Here is a 20,856-nt window from a genome sequence, read left to right as displayed (position 1 = left end):
ACACTGAACAAGCCCTATTTACCCCATCATGCCAGCACGGAATGGTAGACAACTGGTTTTGCTCAGAAGAAGAGGTTGTGTGATCTAAAAATGTACTGCACCCTACATCACATATAGACTGTATATGCCGCTACTGCTGTTTTTTGTATCTGAATACAAAACCTCTGTATTCTGCATGGCATTTTCAATCTGAAAATTATCCAAAAATACACGAACATGAAAATGCTGCGGTGAGATATTATGGGACACTTTGTTCAACGAGCATCATGAAAGCATAGCCTACCTTGAGGATTATTTCGTAGCACATTACCTTCACTAAATACCTACGTACATTATTGGCCAAAAGAAACACCTTCATTGTTGTTTCAGTACTGAAAGACATTAACAAGTATATATAGTATAAATACTTTATCTGAAACTATGAGGAAGCAATTGACAACCTTATCTGTTCATATAAATAACAAAGAAGTGACAAATATGTGGAAATACAAATTCTTTGGTTTTTGTAATATGAATAGCCTAGAGTGTGTCAATTACATTTTAGTACCTTTCATTCTTAAAATACAAGCTGTTTGTTTTCTTTTCTAGCATATATTACTACTGTTGTATGAAATTCACATACTTCACATATATATACAGACATTCCTGGACTTATGAGGGAATCTTGTTTTAAATGACAATGCCCGTATTATGTATTGAAATACACAACTTAGCATGGCACCAACATTAATGATAAGTTAACATAAGTTAGTACTTGTTCTATCTTTTCATACTAAAAGCACCAAATTTCCAAAAAATGACTGATAAGGCCAAGCGTAAATGGAAGCAATGAGTGATTTCACCTAAAACAGACACGCCACTCTGGCCATGGAGAACTGTAATCGTATCACATGCTCATCAAATGTTCATAAGTCCTTACACCTAGCTGTCACTGATAAATATAAATCGGGCTTATGAGAATTTTGTTGTAGTTTTGAGTTGATACTGCATACGTCATAAGTATAGGATTGTCTGTACACATAGTAAATGCCAAAGTTCTACTATTAATATTAATTTATAATACATATACATGTATTATATATAATCATAAATAATAAAACAAAAACCTGGGATATACCAAAATAAAAAGGCTTACAATTTGAAACAAACGTAGGTTGTCAGCTACTGTCAGAATTCAGCTTACAACTTGGCACTCTTAAATGAATATCCTGTGTTGCTCATGATAACAAAAAAATTACTGTATTGTGTAAAAAAGTTGAAAAATGTAAAAACACTGTAACTCCAAGTAATACTGAATGATTTATAATTCTTTGTAATAATAATACATTGTCTGGTTTCAGAAAAGCTGGGAGCCATGTCTGTAGTCTGTTTCCTTTGTTCGCCCAGAGAACAGAAAAAGCAAAAATATATTTAGATCCTTTACATTGGAAACCCACAATTATATTTGCTTTATTGCCAGAATTTCCCCAAGTATCTGAAAAAGAAAATGACAATGTGGAAAGTTTTAGAGAAAAAAAGAAAAACAGCCTATTTCACCATCTGAGGTGGCATTATAGCTGTCTTCGGAACGGTCTTAGTTTCTATATCCAAAGTTCCTTCCTTTCCTTTCTTTCTGGGGGGCTTTTTGATGGGGGTCTTCTTCGGCGTAAGGTCTCCTGCTTCACTGGCCCTGGAACAATTGGAGTCTGGTTTCTCCGGGCTTTTTGACTCCAGAGGCAATGCATCTGAGACAGGGGCCACCATCTTCTGCAGGCTACTGGTGGCAGGGAGCAGGGGTTTGCAAGGACTCTGGTTCAGCCCAGCTGAAGAGCGCTTAGCCTTCTGGGGTGGGGCCGGCTTCTCTCGCTGGGCCTGTGGGATGGACAGGCCGTTAGGTTTTACATTGCCCTCATTCCTGCTGATGCTCTGTGTTTTCTCCTTCAACTGGGCTGCCAGAAGAGTAGCTGCCTCTGAGCTCATATGTGGGTGGACAACCTCAGAGCACGCCTTGCCTGGGCTCCAAGGAGTCTCCTTGATCTCTGCACCCTTCCTGTCCAGGTGGAAGTTCCCAATTTTCTTCAGGGCATTCTGCACAGCCCCATTAATATGCTCAATCTGTTCCTGTCCTGGGAGGCTCCTATGGGCCTTCTGCTTGCTGGGGGACTGACTCCCCTCCACTGGTTCCTTGAGCTCTGGGTGCCTTGGTTCCCTGTGCTTGCCGGTTTTTTCCTTCATCCTTTGCCTCTCCTCGCCCTTCCCAGAGGGCTCACTGGAGGTCCTCTTCTTCTCCTTTGGAGTTGCCAGTGACTGGCCCTTCTCAGCCTGTCCAGCGCCTGACGTGCTATGGATCCATGAGATTTTAGGCTTAGTAGAAGGGTCTGGTGGGCGTGGCTTTGTTCTTTCTGGGGACGAGGCCTTCCCCTCGGTGTTCGTCTCCACACCACGTTGGTCCTCCTCATCCTTGGACTGCTTTGAGAGACGTGCGACACGGGCATAAAGGGCTCCGCTGGTGGGTTCTGAGCCAGTACTGGACCCTTCACTGTCAGAGGACTTAAGCAATGGTGTTTCTCCATTGTCTACTGTGGACTGCTTGGAGGAACCCAAGTCTTTCAGCAGTGTATACTCCCCAGCATCCTCATTTGTTGATGCTGCCTTTTCTGCCACAGGGCAATTACCCTTGTCCTTATTCTCTGCCACAGAGTCTAAAGAAAAACAAGAAGCTTTGTTTACACAAATGAATTCAATCTTAAAATACATTTTTGTGTAATGAGTGGGTTGAGAACAATGTGTTTATTATTGATCTGCATCACAACAGACACTTCCCAAAGTTTTTGGGTTCTTCTGGTTCTCTGAAAAACCCCTTCACTTCTTCTAACCTCCCAGCCTCCCACATACTACACAGAGAAGATGGGTGGAAACTGTTTTCTTACTCTTTCCTGTCCCAAAAATACTGGAGAAGTGACAACTTGGACCTTCGCCATGTCATGGATATTTCATTTGCAATATTTCCTGTTTGTGTTTGCAAAAGCACTTCAGGAAGATGGCACACGATAAGCGGATGTTATTTTCACAAACATGCTCAGCTCTGAAAATGGACACAGCGTGATATGTTGGCCCTTTTATTCAATATGGCATATTTATATGGTTGAGCCAAATCTGGCAGACAGACATACAGCCAGGTGGCTGGTTGCTAAGAGTGATGATGCAGGTCCACGAGTCACTTACCTTCATGGGGTATGCAGTAAACAGGGCCATCATCACTGGTTTCAAAGGAAGAAAAGGACCCTCTGGATGACCAAGATGGGGAGGGTTGTTCCACCACAGAGGGGGGTTCAATGAAGCTGCAGTTGAACGTGTTCTCAGGGTCATGGTGAGCCACTGAACATTGAAAAAGAACACAAAGAGGAATGCCAGCTCAGACGGAAGCAGTCAAAGAAAGATATCCATCTACTATGAATTGGAAGGTTGGTTCATGTCTGTTGACTAGGCAGTCCAATAAAGAATTAAAGGGGCTCACAAAAAAATCGAGATCAAAGAAATTAAAAACATGTAAGGCTGCCAAAGCAAGACAAGACATCTAAGAACCACTGTTAATGAAGTAGTTAGAGGTGTGTAGAGGAGAACTGGCAGGCACTTTTCCATTTTTGCGCTTTTCTGCAGCAGCAGGCTGATGGTACGCTTTTGCAGTACATTGTTATGGCTTTTTGTTCTTCCTTCAGTCTTTGATGTCGCTCTTTTCTGCTGACCCAGATGGACAGCTGGAGGACAACTGCAGTCTGTTTCTCATCTGCCCGCAGACTGGGAAGCAACTGGTCTGTGACCACATGGGGCACATCTGTTTACGTAGTGGTGACACTTGATGCCATCCATTTGTTGTCCATAAAAACTTCCCAGGGAACTCCCAGCATCGATGACCTTGCCTTTCCCTCAGCCTTAGATGGCAGAAATTCCAACAGCAATTCCCATGGAAAATGCACGTAAAGTTTACTCTATAATTATTCTATCACGGTTACAGTTAGATGTTTGATACAGATTCTGCAGCAAATAACATGTACGTTAAATACACACACACACATTTTCAGAACCGCTTGTCTTATACAGGGTCGCGGGGAACCGGAGCCTACCTGGCAACACAGGGCGTAAGGCCAGAGGGAGAGGGGACACACCCAGGACGGGACACCAGTCCATCGCAAGGCACCCCCAGCGGGACTTGAACCCTAGACCCACCGAAGAGCAGGACTGTGGTCCAACCCACTGCGCCACCGCACCCCCGTATGTTAAATATTACATAGTAAAAGACCAAATGGATCTTAAATACCTAAATTGAAATATTATTATTTATTTTATTGCATTTTATTTAGCTGTGGTGTGTGCTCACGTATGTGTGTAACTATAACGTAATTATTATGTGTGTAACACTCCCACCCATCAGCTCGTCAGTGACACCTGGAGCCAGTCACGAGGGCACGTTATAAGAAGGCGTGCTGGAATCCGTCCAGCGTGGAACCTCCCCAGAGCAACCACAACGGCTCCCCAGTGCCTACTGAGCATCTGTCCTGTTTTCCTAGCTTTGACCTGTGCTTCACATTTCCTTCAGCTACGATTCTGGTGTTTTCCCCGGTGATGTTTGTCATGCGATTGACCTGTGTCTGTTCCTGCGATTGACCTGTGTCTGTTCCTACATTTCCCTGTTTGCTTTTCCCTTTGACTTTTGTCTGCTGGCTTATAACCGAAGATGAGCATGCAACTGAGTCTGTCGCTCAACTGCATCTGGCGGCAATGACAGCATGACAGTGTAATTCAACAGGATTTATAGTATGTATGGTAGCCACTATATACTATATATTAAGAATTTTACAAATGTTTTTGCAGGTAGGATTACATGAAATGACGGGCCACATGCAACCCTCGGGTCGATTGTTGGACACTTCTGATCTTGAGAAATGGCAGTAAAATAGACTGACATTTCCTACACCCAGATGTCTTTTACAATGGCAAACAAAATGCTATGCAGTGCAACAAAAAACCCTTACATGTGGAGTACCTACAAGTAAGTGTGACTAATGAGGAACTGTCCATAAATCTATGCTAAAACTGCAACAGTCTCTGAAGTGAACTCCAGGGGAATAACACAGAAGTTGCTGCACAGTCACGTGGGGTGTGTACAAAACTTCTCCATTTCTTCTACATGCACAGAAAACTGTCTCTGAGGCTGTTGTTTGTATGCCAGGACTTCTGAAAGATTAGATCCCACACGACAAGTTAGTCACAGAGAAGACCCTTATAGTGAACCCAAGACACCAGAAATAGAGGCAAAAGGAACTGATTGGTGCTTGATAATGCGACACCTTGGAGGTGAACGCCCGCTGTTGTGTAAACAACCAGACATGGTTTGGCAGGATAAACTGCAAATGGGCCCCACAGAACACTGGCCCTAGACGGCACTATGAGACAAGACTGCACTCTTGATAAGGCCCAGCTGTAGAGTCAGTTACAGCTTCCAGGGGACAGGCCCAACATAGCAGGTGTCCTAGATCTCTAGCACCATGGATAAGGATGGGGGAGCGGGGTGTCCACATGTGTGCATTTTATGACCATTTGTGTGCCTGTGTGTGTTTATGTTTGTTTCAAGTGTTTATTTTTGCTTGCTTTGACAGGTCATACCAAAAAAGCCATAAAAAACCGAAATACATGAAGATGTGTTGTCTTGAATGGACAGTCCGCCAAGTTTACGAATAACTTGCGAGACAGCTGGTAGAGTAGTGGTTATAGTTGCTGACTTTGGACCCAAATGTTGCAGGTATCTGGCTGTAGCACCCTTGAGCAAAGTACTTGCCCTAAATTGCTCTAGTAAAAAACTACCTGGGTGTATAAATGGGTAAACAATTGTAGGTAGATTAACATTGTAAGTTTCTCGATCTACACCTCCTCCCTTGGCCCTGTCATTGCATCCCATGGATTCAAATACCACTGCTACACTGATGATATCCAGCTCTTCCTCTCATTTCCACCTGGAGCGTCAGACATTTCCTCACGCATTGCTGCCTGCCTGTCGGACATCTCTGCATGGATGTCTGATCACCATCTACAACTCAACCTCTCCAAAACAGAGATCCTACACCTCCCAGCTGGCCTACCTTCCTGTTATGATCTCTCAATCAAACTGGACAACTCACTCATTTTGCCTAGCTCCTTGGCTAAGAGTCTGGGAGTAATGATTGACTCAAGTCTATCTTTCTCCCAGCACGCTGAAGCCACAACCCGGACCAGCAGATACATCCTGCATAATATCCGCAGGATCTATCCTTACCATACTACTGACTCTGCACAACTACTTGTCCAGGCCATGGTGACATCCTGTCTGGATTACTGCAACTCTCTCTTGTTTGGTCTTCCCACTACTGTCATCAGACCTCTACAGCTGATACAGAATGCTGCTGCCCAAGTTGTGTTTGATTTGCCAAAGCGTTTGCATGTATCTCCTCTACTCGTCTCTCTTAACTGGCTTCCAGTAGCTGCCCAGATCAAATTTAAGACCCTAGTTATGGCCTACAAATGCATGAATGGAACTGTACCAGGCTATTACAGGACTTGATCATTTGTTACATGCCAGCCAGACTGCTACGTTCTTCCACATCTGCCTGCCTGGTGGTCCCATGCATGAAAGGTAAAGCACGGAGGTTCTCGGTTCTGTCTCCGTTGTGGTGGATTGACCTCCCCCTCTCACTCAGAACTGCTGAACCTTTGTCCAAATTTAAAAAGGGTCTTAAAACTCATCTCTTCTGAACTCACTTCACCCATGAGCTCTTAAGCTCGTGTAAGGTATAAATGTTCATGCCTGTAAGGTATACATGTTCACAATCATGCGCGGATCAGTCCTTTACAGAGCCACTCTTGCAACGTAACATGAATGTTTATATGTATCTCCAAAAAAAAAACTTGGATTAGGAATCAGGAATATTTTGGTAAAGTTTTCTGCAGTTACTTGTGTGATGAACGCCGGTGCATATGGTGAAAGGATCAAACTAACTGTACTTAAAAATCACAAATCTGCAGCCATGTTTCTCTCTCTCTCCTAAGGTAATGCACAAACTGTATTTTCTGTGAGACATACTTCGCCTTGGAAAAAAGCATCAACAAAATGAATAAACGTAACTCTTTAAGAGAGGATGGAGAGTCTTGCTACAGGACTCTGTTTATCATGAGTAACCCTTTTAGGAAGCATGATATCCCATAGCTCACCCTACCCCCATTGTCTTTAACATCTGCTGCCACCGAACCTGCTGCAGATAAATCACAGGTTTGACGCGGGCTGGGATAAATTTGGCCACTTCCTGTTGAAGGTCCTGAGGGCCCCCTCGTGGAATGCGCATGACTTTGGATCCCATGTGAGGGTAAGGTTTCAAACAGCAGCGGATCTCGCTGCTGCCGACGGCCAACGAGAAAAGCAGAGCTCCAGGCTTAGAGAGGAAAAGGAGGGAAAAGAACAGAGTTGAGCCTCTCTTGCTAAGAAAAACTTTTGGGAAGGGGTTGTGGCCTTGAAGACTGTCCTTGTTTTCCACAGCTCTCTCACTATTTCTTTTTTAGTTTATTTAGTTAGTGATTCATTTAGCTGGTGCTGCTCTAAAAGTGACTAACAATGTTAAGTATGATTATTTACCCATTTATACAACTGGATAAGTTCTACTGGATCAGTTCAGGGTAAGAACACAACCAGGGCGGGACGCCGGTCCATTGCAAGGCACCCCAAGCAGGAGTCGAACCCGACTCACCAGAAAGTATGTATATATATATATATATATATATATATATATAAGAGATAAGACGGGACATCGTAGCCGGGTTAAAAAAAAAAATGCATTTTTTTTTGTTATTGTTTTAAAAATGAAAAACAAATGATGATTTAACTATGTTTAAAAACCATATTTTTGCTCAAAATGTAAAATATTTAAAATATGCCTCATTTATAGTTTCTTGCCCTCTTATTTTTTGACTTTGAGTTATTTTGTTTTGTGGTATTCTTGAGCAATCTGCTGTAAAGAAATTCAGACTGCGCATAATCCATCAGTGGCTTTAACGAACATGCTGGCTTCATGTCGAGTTATTCAATAAGTTAATATGGATCACTAGGTGCTTTTCAAAAGCAGCAAGAGAGTGACAGTAAGGGAGGATGAGATGTCCACTGAGAAAATCAGCAAAAGTAAGGTTTGTTGTATGCCTGTAAAGCTTTCTGCCCCATTTAAAACTTGCATGGCCTAAAGGACACTTCAGATGTGGGCAGAAAAACTGGAAGCTCTCTGATACAAAGCAATAGACATGTGTTTGCTTGAGATAATCCCAAAGTAATGGAAATGGAGGTGCATTTTTTTTTATCCAAGCATAATCTCAGTCAGGTTTCTTCTATTTATTCCATATTACTATCCTTAGCAAGTCAGATACTTCTGATCACATTTCAAGCAGACAAAACAGTTCATTCAACATGTATGATAAAGTCTAAAGGGCTGTTTCCTGTGCAAAAAAATTAAACCTTGCATTAAAATAACTTTTATTTTTAATCAAGGATCAAGTGAAAATAAGGTCACTTCTATTTTTAACTCCAGCCAGTGATGCAGTCCATATGTGTAATAAAGTGAGCCAATCTGGAATGAAGCAACACATAATATACACACTGCTTCCATGTTTATATACACAGCTGTGAGAAAAAGTTTGTGGAGTTATATGGATTTCTGCATAAAATATGATCAGATCTTCATCTAAGTCACAATAATAATAAAGGCAGTCTTATTTTACAAGTAATGAACACAGCATTTTGCACTGTTATATGTTTCTTAAACAAATTGTTTAAACAAACAAGGTTATTTATGGAAAAAGTATGTCAACCCTTATATTTAGTAACTAGTGGAACGTGTTTTATTGGAGATAACGTCAACCAAACACTGTATCTGCTGATCAGATCACCACAACAGTACAAGGTGTTTAGCCCATTCCTATATACAAAACTCTTTCAGATCGTGTGTATTCTTGCCTGAACTGCCTGCTTTAGATCACACCACAGCATTTCAAGGAGACTGAGACCAGGACTCCAACTTGGCCAATCAAATATTAAGTAAGAATATCAAAAAGATGTGATTAACTTCATGACTAAATTAAAGAACGAGCTTGGGTGCTGAAATCCCAAATGTATGGAATCTTTCAGAAGAAAGGACAAGAAAGAACTGGAAAATACATTGATGAAAGTGCTTAGCCAAAACACAGCCATGTTTTGCGCAAACTAAATTGTTTATTGCTTCGCAATATTTGAGAGCACTATTCTGTTATTTTCTCAAACAGATTCTATTCTAAAAGACACTTTCTTCTGTTTAAGTCCCTCTTTTCTTGATTTATGCTGCAGATGCTATAGCCCTTGCAGTAATATTTGACGTGTGTCCAGTCCTAGGGAGAACAGCAACAGTTCTGAATTTCTTTCAGTTGCCTGACTGTAGACAAGGCAAGGAAATGGAGACCCCTGTCTTTAGGAATACTTTTACAATCCATCTTAGTCTTAGAGCTTCAAAAACTCTTCTTCTGAGGTCTTCTGAGGTCTTCTGAAATCTCTTTTGATTGGGCCATATTGAACTTCAACAGAATTATTTTGCAAACAGCAGATAATCAAATTTGTGTGATTTTTATACAAGAGGGCAGGTCAAACTCACATCTGAATAGACTGGTATACCTGACTCCATTTATCCTATTTTCAAGATGTATTTATCCTGGGGGGCACGGTGGGCAGCGGGTTTCGCTGGGTCCCGCTCTCTGGTGGGTCTGGGGTTTAAGCCCTGCTTGGGGTGCCTTGCGATGGACTGGCAACCTGTCCTGGGTGTGTCCACTCCCCCTCCAGCCTTGGGCCCTGTGCTGCCGGGTTAGGCTCTAGCTCGCTGTGACCCCCGCTTGGGGCAAGCAGTGTGTGTATGTATTTATCCTACAGGTTCGCATACTTTAATGACCTTGATTGTTTAAACCTTTTGTTTAATCTAATATATACTTTTGTGTGTTATTAAATAGGACTGTTTATCATTATGACTCAGATGAAGATCAGATCACATTTTCAGAGTTCCATGCAGGAATCAAGGTAATTTAAAACAGTTCATAAACCTTTTGTCACCACTCTACATAGAGAAAGTTAAAACTATTAAGACAAACCATAATTAAACATGGCGCTGGCGTGAGGCGACATGTTGTTTGCTTCTCCTCGCAGACTTGTTAGTTTAGTGTATATTATTTTGGTTGTGTCACTATCCTTCCAGCCAGTTTACTCTCTTATTACTTTTGACCGTCAAACATTTCTGCAAATACGTGAAACAGTGCGATCAAATGCAATTCTTAGCGTTAGAGAGCTGAACTTGCTACCTTCGCTCTGCCGTAAATGGCATCATGACCCACCTGGGACCACTCAGAAAACGCGAGCTGGGAAACGGGGTTGCAGGGCCGACGTACAGGTGAGAGTGAAACGTCGCGGGCTACGACCTCCGATGCTCAGCATTTTCAGTTTCTGGACAACAAACTGGACGATCTCAGAGGGCAACTTAAATTCCGAAGAGACTTACGGAACTGCTGTGTTTCCTGCTTTACAGAGACGTGGCTCACTGCCAGCATGCCGAACCACACGGTCCAGCCCGAGGGCATCTCAGTCTACTGTGCAGATCAGACTGCGTCATCGGGTAAAAAAAGAGGAGGGGGAATATGCTTTCTTATTAACGACGCTTGGTGTACGAATGTGGAACTAATTGCACAGAACTGCACTCCGGACCTTGAATACCAACTGATCAAATGCTGACTTTTCTACCTGCCAAGGGAGTTCTCGGCTGTGCTTATGGCCGCAGTTTACATCACACCCCAAGGGAACACACACAGCGCTCTGAATGAACTGTACCACATCGTCACTAAGTACTAGAACAAGCACCCAGATGGACTGTTCATTATCTCTGGGACTTTAACCAAGCTGATTTCAGGAACGTGTACCCCAAGGTACCATCAGCACATCTCCTGCCCCACCAGAGGCTCAAACACCCCCGACCACTGCTACACTTCACAAAAAGGTGCATACCACTCCCTGCTGCGTCCACACCTCGGGCAGTCAGATCACGCCTCGATTCTGCTGCTCCCGGACTACAAGCAGAAACTGAAGTGAGACGAACCTGTGACGCGCACTGTACAGCACTGGACACCAGAAGCGGAGGAAAGGCTCCGGGACTGCTTTGACTCCGTGGACTGGGACATGTTCAGAAACTCATCCTCCAATCTGGACGAGTATGCCACAGTGGTCACGGACTTCATCTGCTACTGTGTTAGTGTCTACATACCCCATAAAACAGTCTGTCTGTTCCCCAACCAAAAACCGTGGATAACTGCCGAAATCCGAAATAAGATCCACGCGCAAACTTGCACGTTTCAGTCCGGAGACACAGACGCGTACAAGAAGAGCAAGTACGAGCTTCGCAAAGCCAAAGCCAGCGCGAAACAGGAAAACAGCAGAAAGGTGGAATCAGAGTTTAACTGCACTCAAGATGCACGCAGGCTCTGGCAGGGAATCCAAACATTAACAGATTATAAACCACAGATGCGGACATGGACAGGTGCCGCTCCGTCTTTCCCTGATGAACTGAACGCATTTTATGGCTGCTTCGAGCTCGCGAACAAAGACCCCCCGGTGCGAATCCCTATAGCGGCGAATGACCTCAGTCTTACCATCTCTGTAGTACAAGTGAGAAAAACTTTTAGCCGAGTCAACATCTGCAAAGCTGCTGGTCCGGACAGAATTTCAGGGCGAGTTTTAAAAACATGCAGTGAACAACTGGCTGCTGTCTTCATGAACATATTTAACATCTCCTTAAAAAGCTCAACTGTACCCATCTGTTTCAAATACACCACCATTATCCCCGTTCCTAAGAAAAACAAAGTGAGCCGCCTTAATGACTATCGCCCAGTGGCACTGACCCCCATTGCAATGAAATGCTTTGAGAGGCTGGTGCTGGGACATATTAAAGACACCATCCCAGACACTTTGGACCCACTGCAGTTTGCCTAATGCCACAACAGATCCACTGAAGACGCAATATCACACACACTTCACACCATTCTGTCTCACCTGGATAATAAAAACTGCTATGCAAGGCTATTGTTTGTAGACTATAGCTCAGCATTTAACACTGTCATCCCAACTAAGCTGATCCACAAACTACTAGGGCTGGGACTGAGTGCCACATTGTGCAACTCGATCTTGGATTTCCTCACCAACAGACCCCAGTGTGTGCGGATTGGCAGTAATACCTCCTCCCTACTGATCCTGAACACTGGCACTCCACAGGGAAGCATCCTGAGCCCAGTGCTGTACTCCTTGTTCACACATGACTGTGTGGCCAGTCACAGCTCCAACACCATCATAAAGTTTGCTGACGATACCACCATTGTGGGTCTGATCACCAACAACGATGAGATGGCCTACAGAGAGGAGGTGAGGCTCCTGGAGAGTGGTGCCAGGATGACAACCTGTCTCTCAATGTCAGTAAAACTAAGGAGATGGTGATTGACTTCAGGAAACAAAATACGGTTTATGCACCCATATACATAGGAGGGGACGTTGTAGAGAGGGTTAACAGCTTCAGATCCCTAGGGGTCACCCTCACTGCCAAACTCACATGGACTGAGCACACAGCATCAACCATCAAAAAGACCCATCAACGTCTCTACTTCCTCAGGCATCTGAAGAAAGCCCGGATGTCCACTACAGTCCTCATCACTTTCTACAGGTGTGCTGTGGAGTCCATCCTCACATGGTGTATTACATCCTGGGGTGGCAGCTGCTCCATACAGGACAAAAAAGCCCTACAGAGGGTGGTCAAAACAGCTCAGGGAATCATCAGCACACAGCTACTAGCAGTCCAGGACACCTACACCACACGCTGCCTCAGAAAGACAATGCGCATCATGAAAGATCACAGTCACCGCACACGGACACTTTTCTCTTCTCTGCCATCTGCAAAGCAGCTCAGGCCAATTCGAACCCGCACTGCTAGGTACAGGAACAGTTTTTACCCCACTGCTGTAAGAGTATACAACACTAACCAATGTGCCACCTTTAGTAACTAGAGTTGGACTGCTCCTCCCAAGCACATTGGTAAGTTACACTGTCACTTAAGCATTCTCATTCTCATTCTCTCATTCTGAGTTCTCTGGCTGTCAACTGGTATTATTGTTATTACTGTTACCATTATTTATTGCTATTGCTGTTGCACTACTCACTGACATTGTCATTGTTTTGTTTGTGCAGTATTTCTATTGTCTCTGTATTTGTCCATAGTCTGTGGAGAAGCATTCAGGAAGAATTTCATGATACTTGTACATGGTACTTGCATCTATGACAATAAACTTGAACTTGAACATAAGACAAACTATAATGGACATACTGAAGTGCATCAGAAATGATACTATGGGACTATGTAATCAACTTTAACTTTGGTTTCTCATAAACTTCATAATTTTCTTTAATACAAAATGTTCAGATTCATTCTTCTTACATCTAATTTCCTAGTAAGGTTCCTGTCATTAATAAAACGTTGGCATATTAAGCATAAAATGAATCAAAACCCATTTTAAAAGCCAAAACTTCAGACCATTTAGGATGAGAGAGAAAGACCATACCCCACAAGACTATTTCTTTTAATCCAAATTCATGTACATATGTATCTGTTAGTATGTGTGTGTACATGCAAGTGTGTGTGTGTTTTTTACACACTAACCTTCAGCATTAAAATCACAAGACTTGCAAATAGGATTTCCATGCTGACCAAAGAGCACAGCCATCGATAGGAGATATTGTGCCACTCAACCCCAGAACCTCCAGCTTTTTAATACCATAGTCCTGAGCTAAAGACTGACACTTGAGGAAAATGGAAAGAGTCAAAAGAAGAGAAAAAGGCCTGTTTAGGGTTGTAATAATATGAACACATGGCATTTAAGAATGCCAAGAATAATAAGGCAAGCGACCAGAACATTCCATTCAAATGAAATCGCATACCCATTTGGCAGTAAAAGCAGAGGATTCAATCCTGCAAGGGCAAATCTTAGTGAAAAGAATTGGGCACCACCAAGTCCAAGGCTTTGCCTCTGATGTTATACTGATTTGTCTCTTTCACCTCTTTGGGATATTTTGTAACATGTTGAACCTGCAGCTAAGGTGTTCAGCTGTGGTCCTACAAGTTTTCAAGATGTCTTTAAACTACTCAGAGCTCACAGTGACATGGTCCAGTCAAGGACCAGTGGGGACAGCTGGGAGTGCAGTGGTTAGAGCTACTGCTTTTGATCCAAAGGAAGCAGGTTGTAGTACCCTTGAGCAAGGTACATACCCAAATGACTCCAATAAAGTTACCCAGCTGTACACACACACACACATTTTCTGAACCGCTCATCCCATACGGGGTCGCGGGGAACCGGAGCCTACCCGGCAACACAGGGCGTAAGGCCAGAGGGGGAGGGGACACACCCAGGACGGGACGCCAGTCCGTCGCAAGGCACCCCAAGCGGGACTCAAACCCCAGACCCACCGGAGAGCAGGACCTGGTCCAACCCACTGCGCCACTGCGCCTTACCCAGCTGTATAAATGAGTAAATAACTATAAGCCTGTAATAACTGTTACCTTAATATTGTTACGCCACTTTGGAGAAAAGTGTCAGCAAAATGAATAAATGTAAACAGAGTAAGCTAAATCAGAAAGTTCACTGCTGAACTAAAGCACACATCTCCGTGACTCCCCAGCTGAGGTTGTCCTGATCTATAAATGGCACACTAATAGTGTATGACATGCAAGTAGACACGGACCAAAAACATCAAAAATGTAGAACAATGTTTTGGACCATACCGACAACTTTGGGCAGCTTCTGTCGTCTCAGCGGTATCCTGGGGAGCTTGGTGCTGATTCGGCTAAAGCGTCCACAGAGGAGCCTTTTTGCTTTTTTACTGCTAGTGGAGGTTTCGCGGTCAGGGCTGGGGGGAGGGGTAAAAGAAGAGACACAGATTTATGGATCACACAAAAACAAGCAATTACAAAGAGAAAGAATTTAAAATAATTCTCAGACAGGAGAGATGGGAGAGTTTGCAATACAAATTTAAATGTTTAGAATACCACTCAAATCATGCCCAGAACATACAATGTACAATGCAAACTACAGTGCTTTTTATAATTGTACAGAATGGAAATAACATTCTAAAAAGCCTTCAAACTCAAATGCGGGCAACCAAGAAGACAAGTGGTGTTTGAACTCTGTCTCGCAGACTTTTAGAGCAAGTCCAGAAGAGCTTTCCCAGTCCACCAGCCTGTCTCAGGAGAGACATGGCACTACCACTTACTTGCTGACCTCCCTCTTTTTGCAAAAGAAGCAGCAGCACAAGAGGGAGAGAAGGACGAGAAGAAGGAAGGAGACCAGCGACCCCGCGGCAATCACACCCATCCGTTGGTTTGGCACTGCAAAACAGGGTGCAAAAGAGAATTACTCACCCTCTGCCTCTTTCTATCACTGCCAGACCATTACTTGCTCTCAGTGTAGCCCTGCCCCTGCTGTCCATGCAGGTGGCACAGCTGCCCAAATCTTTCATCTGCTCCTCTTGCTAGTTCAGGTGCCTGTTAATAGGTTCCTATAGGACATGGCCACTTACATTTATTTAGCAGATGCTTTTCTCTAAAGCAACTTCCACTGGATACTACAAAGCATTATCAGCCCACACACCTTATTCACCAAGGTGACTTATACTGCTAGACACACTACTTACAAAGGGTCACTCATCCATACATCAGTGAAACACACTCTCTTTTCATGTCAGTCACACATTATGGGTGAACCTGAACAGCATGCCTTTGGACTTCACAGGGAGGAAACCCAGAGCACCCAGAGAAAACCTACACAGACACAGGTAAACATGCAAACTCCACACAGACTGAGCAGGGATCAGAACCCATGTAATCTTGCACCAGCCAGGCACTGTGAGACAGCAGAGCTACTTGCTGTGCCACCATGCCACTATTTAGCTGTTTCGCTTCCAAGAAGAACACTCAGCACACCAGTGTCAATTCAGAATTGAGTCATCACACAGTGAGTTTGTTTCTACTAACCAGGGACAAATAAAAATTTGTCATACAACTGATATAACACTTGTTCACTGACAGCTCTAGTACTCATAAAGTAAACCCGTCCCTCACGTAAGGGGGTTAATTTATTCCATGAAATGGCCCTGTTAGTTGTATTCCCATTCTGAGGGAGGTTGAATTACCATTATTTGTTATGGAATAAAATATTTGGTTTTTGAATGAAAAATATAATTTTTCTGTTAGCTTGACATGGACGGCATAGTAGCAAAACACATAATGCTGTTGCCTCACAACACCTGGGTGGTGCCAAAGAACATGGGTTTCCTCCCACAGGCCAAAGCCATCCCGTTCAGGTGAGTTTACATTTATTCATTTAGCAGATGCTTTTCTCCAAAGTAATTTCAAACAACCTCTGTGCGGTATTATCAGCCCATACCTTATTCACCAAGGTGACTTTCACAGTTTCCAAGGAAATAATCGACAAGTAGTTAGAAAATAGCTAGAATGATACTACTGAGGGACAAAAACCTGTAAAAAGAAAGATAGTGGTTTTTTTTTTTTTGTATAGGAACCCATTGCATAAGGAATGAGTGTATTTGGTAGTGTGTTGGTTGCATTTGTTATAGGCAGGAACTGGTTAATACCTAAGAGGAAAAACTTGAATGTGAATTCAATAAAGGGATTTTCTCTTGCATTCTTTAAAAAAAAAATGCATCAGCTATAAAACTCTGAAGGAAATTAAAAATTTATGATATGTAAGTCGAGGTGGCACAGTGACACAGTGACAGTACCTCACAAGTCCTGGACTAGGGTTTGGATTTGGCTTCAAATCCGGCCTAGAGTGTGTGGAATTTGCATGTTCTCCTTGTGTTTGTGTGACTTTCCTCCAGGCACTTCTGTTTCTTCCTATGGACTAACATTTGTTTCAAGTGAACTTGGAACTACACATAACCCTTTGTGTGTGTATATCAGTGAATGTGTGAGTGTGCAATCACTCTGTGATTGATTTTTTTGTCCTGTCCTGAACCTTGCCACGCACCCTATGAGGCATTAGATAAGTGGTTGCTCAGAATGCATAATAGAATGGGATGGATGTGTAAGTCAGTTTGAAAATTATTTTGAAACATATAATTTGAAAATAAATATTCCATAGCAATTAAATACCGATAACAATTAAGCTCATAATCAATATTGCATAATAGGCTGTGTGAAGTAATGTAATGATTTGAAACAATATAAAATAATGTAATGTACTTTTTGTATTGTTCTCTGAGATGTGCATCACGGTGGAAGAATTTTCCATATGTCTCAGGTTCAATGCAGCTTTGCCTTTATTTTTTGGTGAGAACAACGGTGGCAAGCAGCATGTGCTGGGAGACGAATCCCTGGGCAGCGCGGGCAGTGGTGTTTAAAACATTTACATTTATTCATTTAGCAGACGTTTTTCTCCAAAGCGACGTACATCTCATAGAAAATGCAATGTGTGCGTTGCATTAGCAGAAAGAGAGACTTAGATGTAGACGCATGATTCTGAAGTACAGTTAGCTTACTTTCTGCCATATGAACCAGTGTACATCACACGAGTAGCTACATAAAAGTTTATCCAAATATCAACAATTCCTACTCACATTCCTCATGTATATATAAACAGTTATGATCTTAAACTTATGGAGCATGAACATTTACACATTACATGAACTTAAGAGATCATGTGAGAAGTGAGTCTGGAAGAGGTAAGTTTTACGACCCTTTTTAAATGTAGACAGATTCAGCAGTTCTGAGTGAGTGGGGTAGGCTGTTCCACCACATCAGAACCAGAACCGCGAACAAAAGACACGGGGTGCCTTATCAGTCTGCAGCACATTTTGGGCTGGAGTTACTAGGGCATCAGGCATATGTGAAGGAACTCAACACGTGTCACTACCCAAAAGGATTCCAAGGATCATAAGGGATGCCACTCCAGGTCCACCCACCCTCATCAGTGCACATGATCCCAAATTAATGACCTGCCCTACAAAAGGGGTGAAGGGGTACCATAAGGTTGTGGATTATTAATCAGCTTTCTACTGCCTTGCCTGCATTGAGCAAAAGATCCTTGCTTATGTACCCATTTCTTCAAGGTCTTGTTCTCCATGCATTGTTGTTGCTGTGCCTGTCCTGTCTATGCCAATCCTTCATACCCTTGTCCTTGACCCATGTTCCAACTCTGTCTCTGTCAGGCTTCTGTGTACCTGCTTTGGTCTCGCACACCTGTTCCACTTGTTGTCCACATAAGAACACTGTGTGCATCTGTCTCTTTGTCCCGCATTTATCGTATCACTCGTGCACTTCACTTATTAATCTGCACAGTACACTGTTATTTACATTCTATGTTTGAATTCTCATTACTTTTGTCCAAATCCGGACGTTACAGTAAAATACGTCCGTGTTCGTGTCATATCCAGATGTTACAGAATAATCTGCCCTTTAAAATGAATTCAGCAGAATTTAAAGTACTTGAAAAGACTGAGGGGGCAAACGAAGAACTTCTGCACATAAATCAAAAGAAACTTCTTCACCTCACCAATGCCATTGTCTGAATACTGCAAATAGCTGGCGGAACCACGTACACTGCACTCAGTTGTTCTGGAAGAGAAGACCCGTCGGAACCAGTAGCCCCGCCTATGCGCCACACAGCGGGAGTTCAAGCAGCCTGCACAAATCACCAAGACAGAGGGGGGAAAGGAAACAAGCTGAAAAACCACAAGGTTTACTTTTTGAGTGGTGAAAGAGAATTGGGGTGGATCAGCGCAGGACGTCTGACTGAGGAGGAGAGACAGTGCCGGTTATGGGAGAGGCTATGTTTTTACTATGGCTTTCCAGACCACTTCCGAGTTTCCTGTCCTGTATGATCCCCCCATGGAGCCACTACACAGCAGTTAGCGGTGAGTGGTTTTTTTCAACCATGCTTCTCAGTTACTTTTACCTGCCCAAATGTCTTAGTCAGGACAAGTATAAGACATTAGTCATTACTGACTCTGGGGTTGCTGGGAACATTTTAGATTGTTCCACAGTTAGGGCCTGGGGTGTCCCTCATGAACCTTGTAACCATGTTTTCCGCATTAACTCATTAGATACGGAACATATTGGATCTGGTGCTATTGACCGATGGACAGTGCCAGTCATGGTTCAAATAGGGCTAAATCAAGTTGAAAGCATTTGGTTTTTTCTCATCAAGAGACCTTATACCTCTATAATATTAAACGTTTTTTCCACCTGGGGTCCACAATTCACATCCAGGGTATGGAGAGTTTTCTCGGTTAGGGTTATCGGTTAGCCTGACCTTGGGATATCATCAACAGTCGGTGAAGCAGACAACTCAATCAAGAAACTGGATGCTATCTGCGCAGCTTCTGTGCACACAGCAGAATGAACTGGCGTTGGTTCCTCCCATAGGAAGACACACACATTATCTGATATGTTTATGTATTTAATTTCTAAATTGTCCTGCATTGATGATAAAGAGTATTAAACCGTAACTGAAAATCCTTTGTACTTCTCGGTGCCTTTCCTCATCCACACACATTGACTGATACCGCTTGTCCCAAGCGGGGTCGCGAGCAGAAGCCTAACCCAGCAACACAGGGTACAAGGCTAAAAGGGGAGGGGACACCAGTCCACTACAAGGCACTCCAAGCGGGACTTGAACCCCAGACCCCAGACCCAACAGAGAGCAGGTCCTGGCCAAACCTGCTGCACCACCACACCCTCCTTTGTTCATTCCTCCACCAGACTAACTTCTTTCCAGTGTGCTTTAGGTTAATAGCCCCCATTGTTCCCCTGGATGGGGGGTGCGGTGGCGCAGTGGGTTGGACCGCAGTCCTGCTCTCCAGTGGGTCTGGGGTTCGAGTCCCGCTTGGGGTGCCTTGCGACGGACTGGCGTCCCGTCCTGGCTGTGTCCCCTCCCCCTCCGGCCTTACGCCCTGAGTTGCCGGGTTAGGCTCTGGTTCCCTGTGACCCTGTATGGGACAAGTGGTTCTGAAAATGTGTGTGTGTGTGTGTGTGTGTGTGTGTGTGTGTGTGTGTGTTCCCCTGGATAATTGAATCCACCAAGGTCCCTGCACTAGAAGACTGGTACAAAAAGAGTGAGGCTGTGTGGAGAATCTGCCCATATTCATCTCTGGGGCTCAGTGGCTTCACAGAAGAGGAAAGCAGACAGAAAGCACTGAAGAGTATTGTAATGACCCGCGTTACTGTTCTGAGCAGGAAATGTGTTTATTGTAATTGGTTGTCTTTTGGTGACGTACGGGGAAATATAAGGGGGTGATTGCGTCTGCCAGGGGGAGAAAGAGAAGAGACCCAGGGGACGCTAAGCAGGATGAGAAGGCTGGCTAGACGCGCAGGTACTAGAGGAAATGGGGTCCTTGGACCGAGGGCGTTATTTCCCTGTGTGCTGGTGTTCGAATAAAACGTTCGAAATGAACGCTGCCTCTGCGTCCTTCTTTGCCCCATCCAAACGCACGGTGCTGCACGTCACAGTATTATACCATCCTGGACAACAAAAGTGTGACTGTCAACTCATGATATCAAAACGTGCCTTTCTTCAAAGTTAGCCCTCAAATATACTGGGCCATTTAAGATCCTGAAAACACTATCCTCAACCCAGGCATGTACTGTTTACAGCTGCCTCCCCATTACAGAATATGCCCCACTTTCCATGTTTTCCAGCTCAAACCCCCTTGTACATTCCCTTTATAGAGTCAGCTCCCCCCCCTTCCTC

General features: G+C 43.6%; 1 protein-coding gene across 2 annotated transcripts in view; it reads right to left on the bottom strand.

The window, feature by feature from the left end:
• Positions 1-473: 473 nt before the first annotated feature.
• Positions 474-20,856, bottom strand: part of scarf2 (scavenger receptor class F, member 2) — a 41,787-nt gene continuing 21,404 nt past the window's right edge. For both annotated transcript variants that reach the window (XM_018740512.1, XM_029256717.1), the window contains 4 exons: positions 15,362-15,476; positions 14,874-14,998; positions 3,205-3,357; positions 474-2,681 (listed from right to left, as the gene is read on the bottom strand). In XM_018740512.1, coding sequence (XP_018596028.1) covers positions 1,528-2,681; positions 3,205-3,357; positions 14,874-14,998; positions 15,362-15,476 — 1,547 coding nt within the window. In that variant the 3' untranslated portion in view covers positions 474-1,527. The remainder of the gene's footprint in view (positions 2,682-3,204; positions 3,358-14,873; positions 14,999-15,361; positions 15,477-20,856) is intronic.

The sequence above is a fragment of the Scleropages formosus genome, chromosome 12, assembly GCF_900964775.1.
Source record: "Scleropages formosus chromosome 12, fSclFor1.1, whole genome shotgun sequence".
Classification (NCBI taxonomy): domain Eukaryota; kingdom Metazoa; phylum Chordata; class Actinopteri; order Osteoglossiformes; family Osteoglossidae; genus Scleropages; species Scleropages formosus.
The sequence above is the reverse complement of the archived record's forward strand: the minus strand, read 5'-3'. Positions and strand labels throughout refer to the sequence as shown.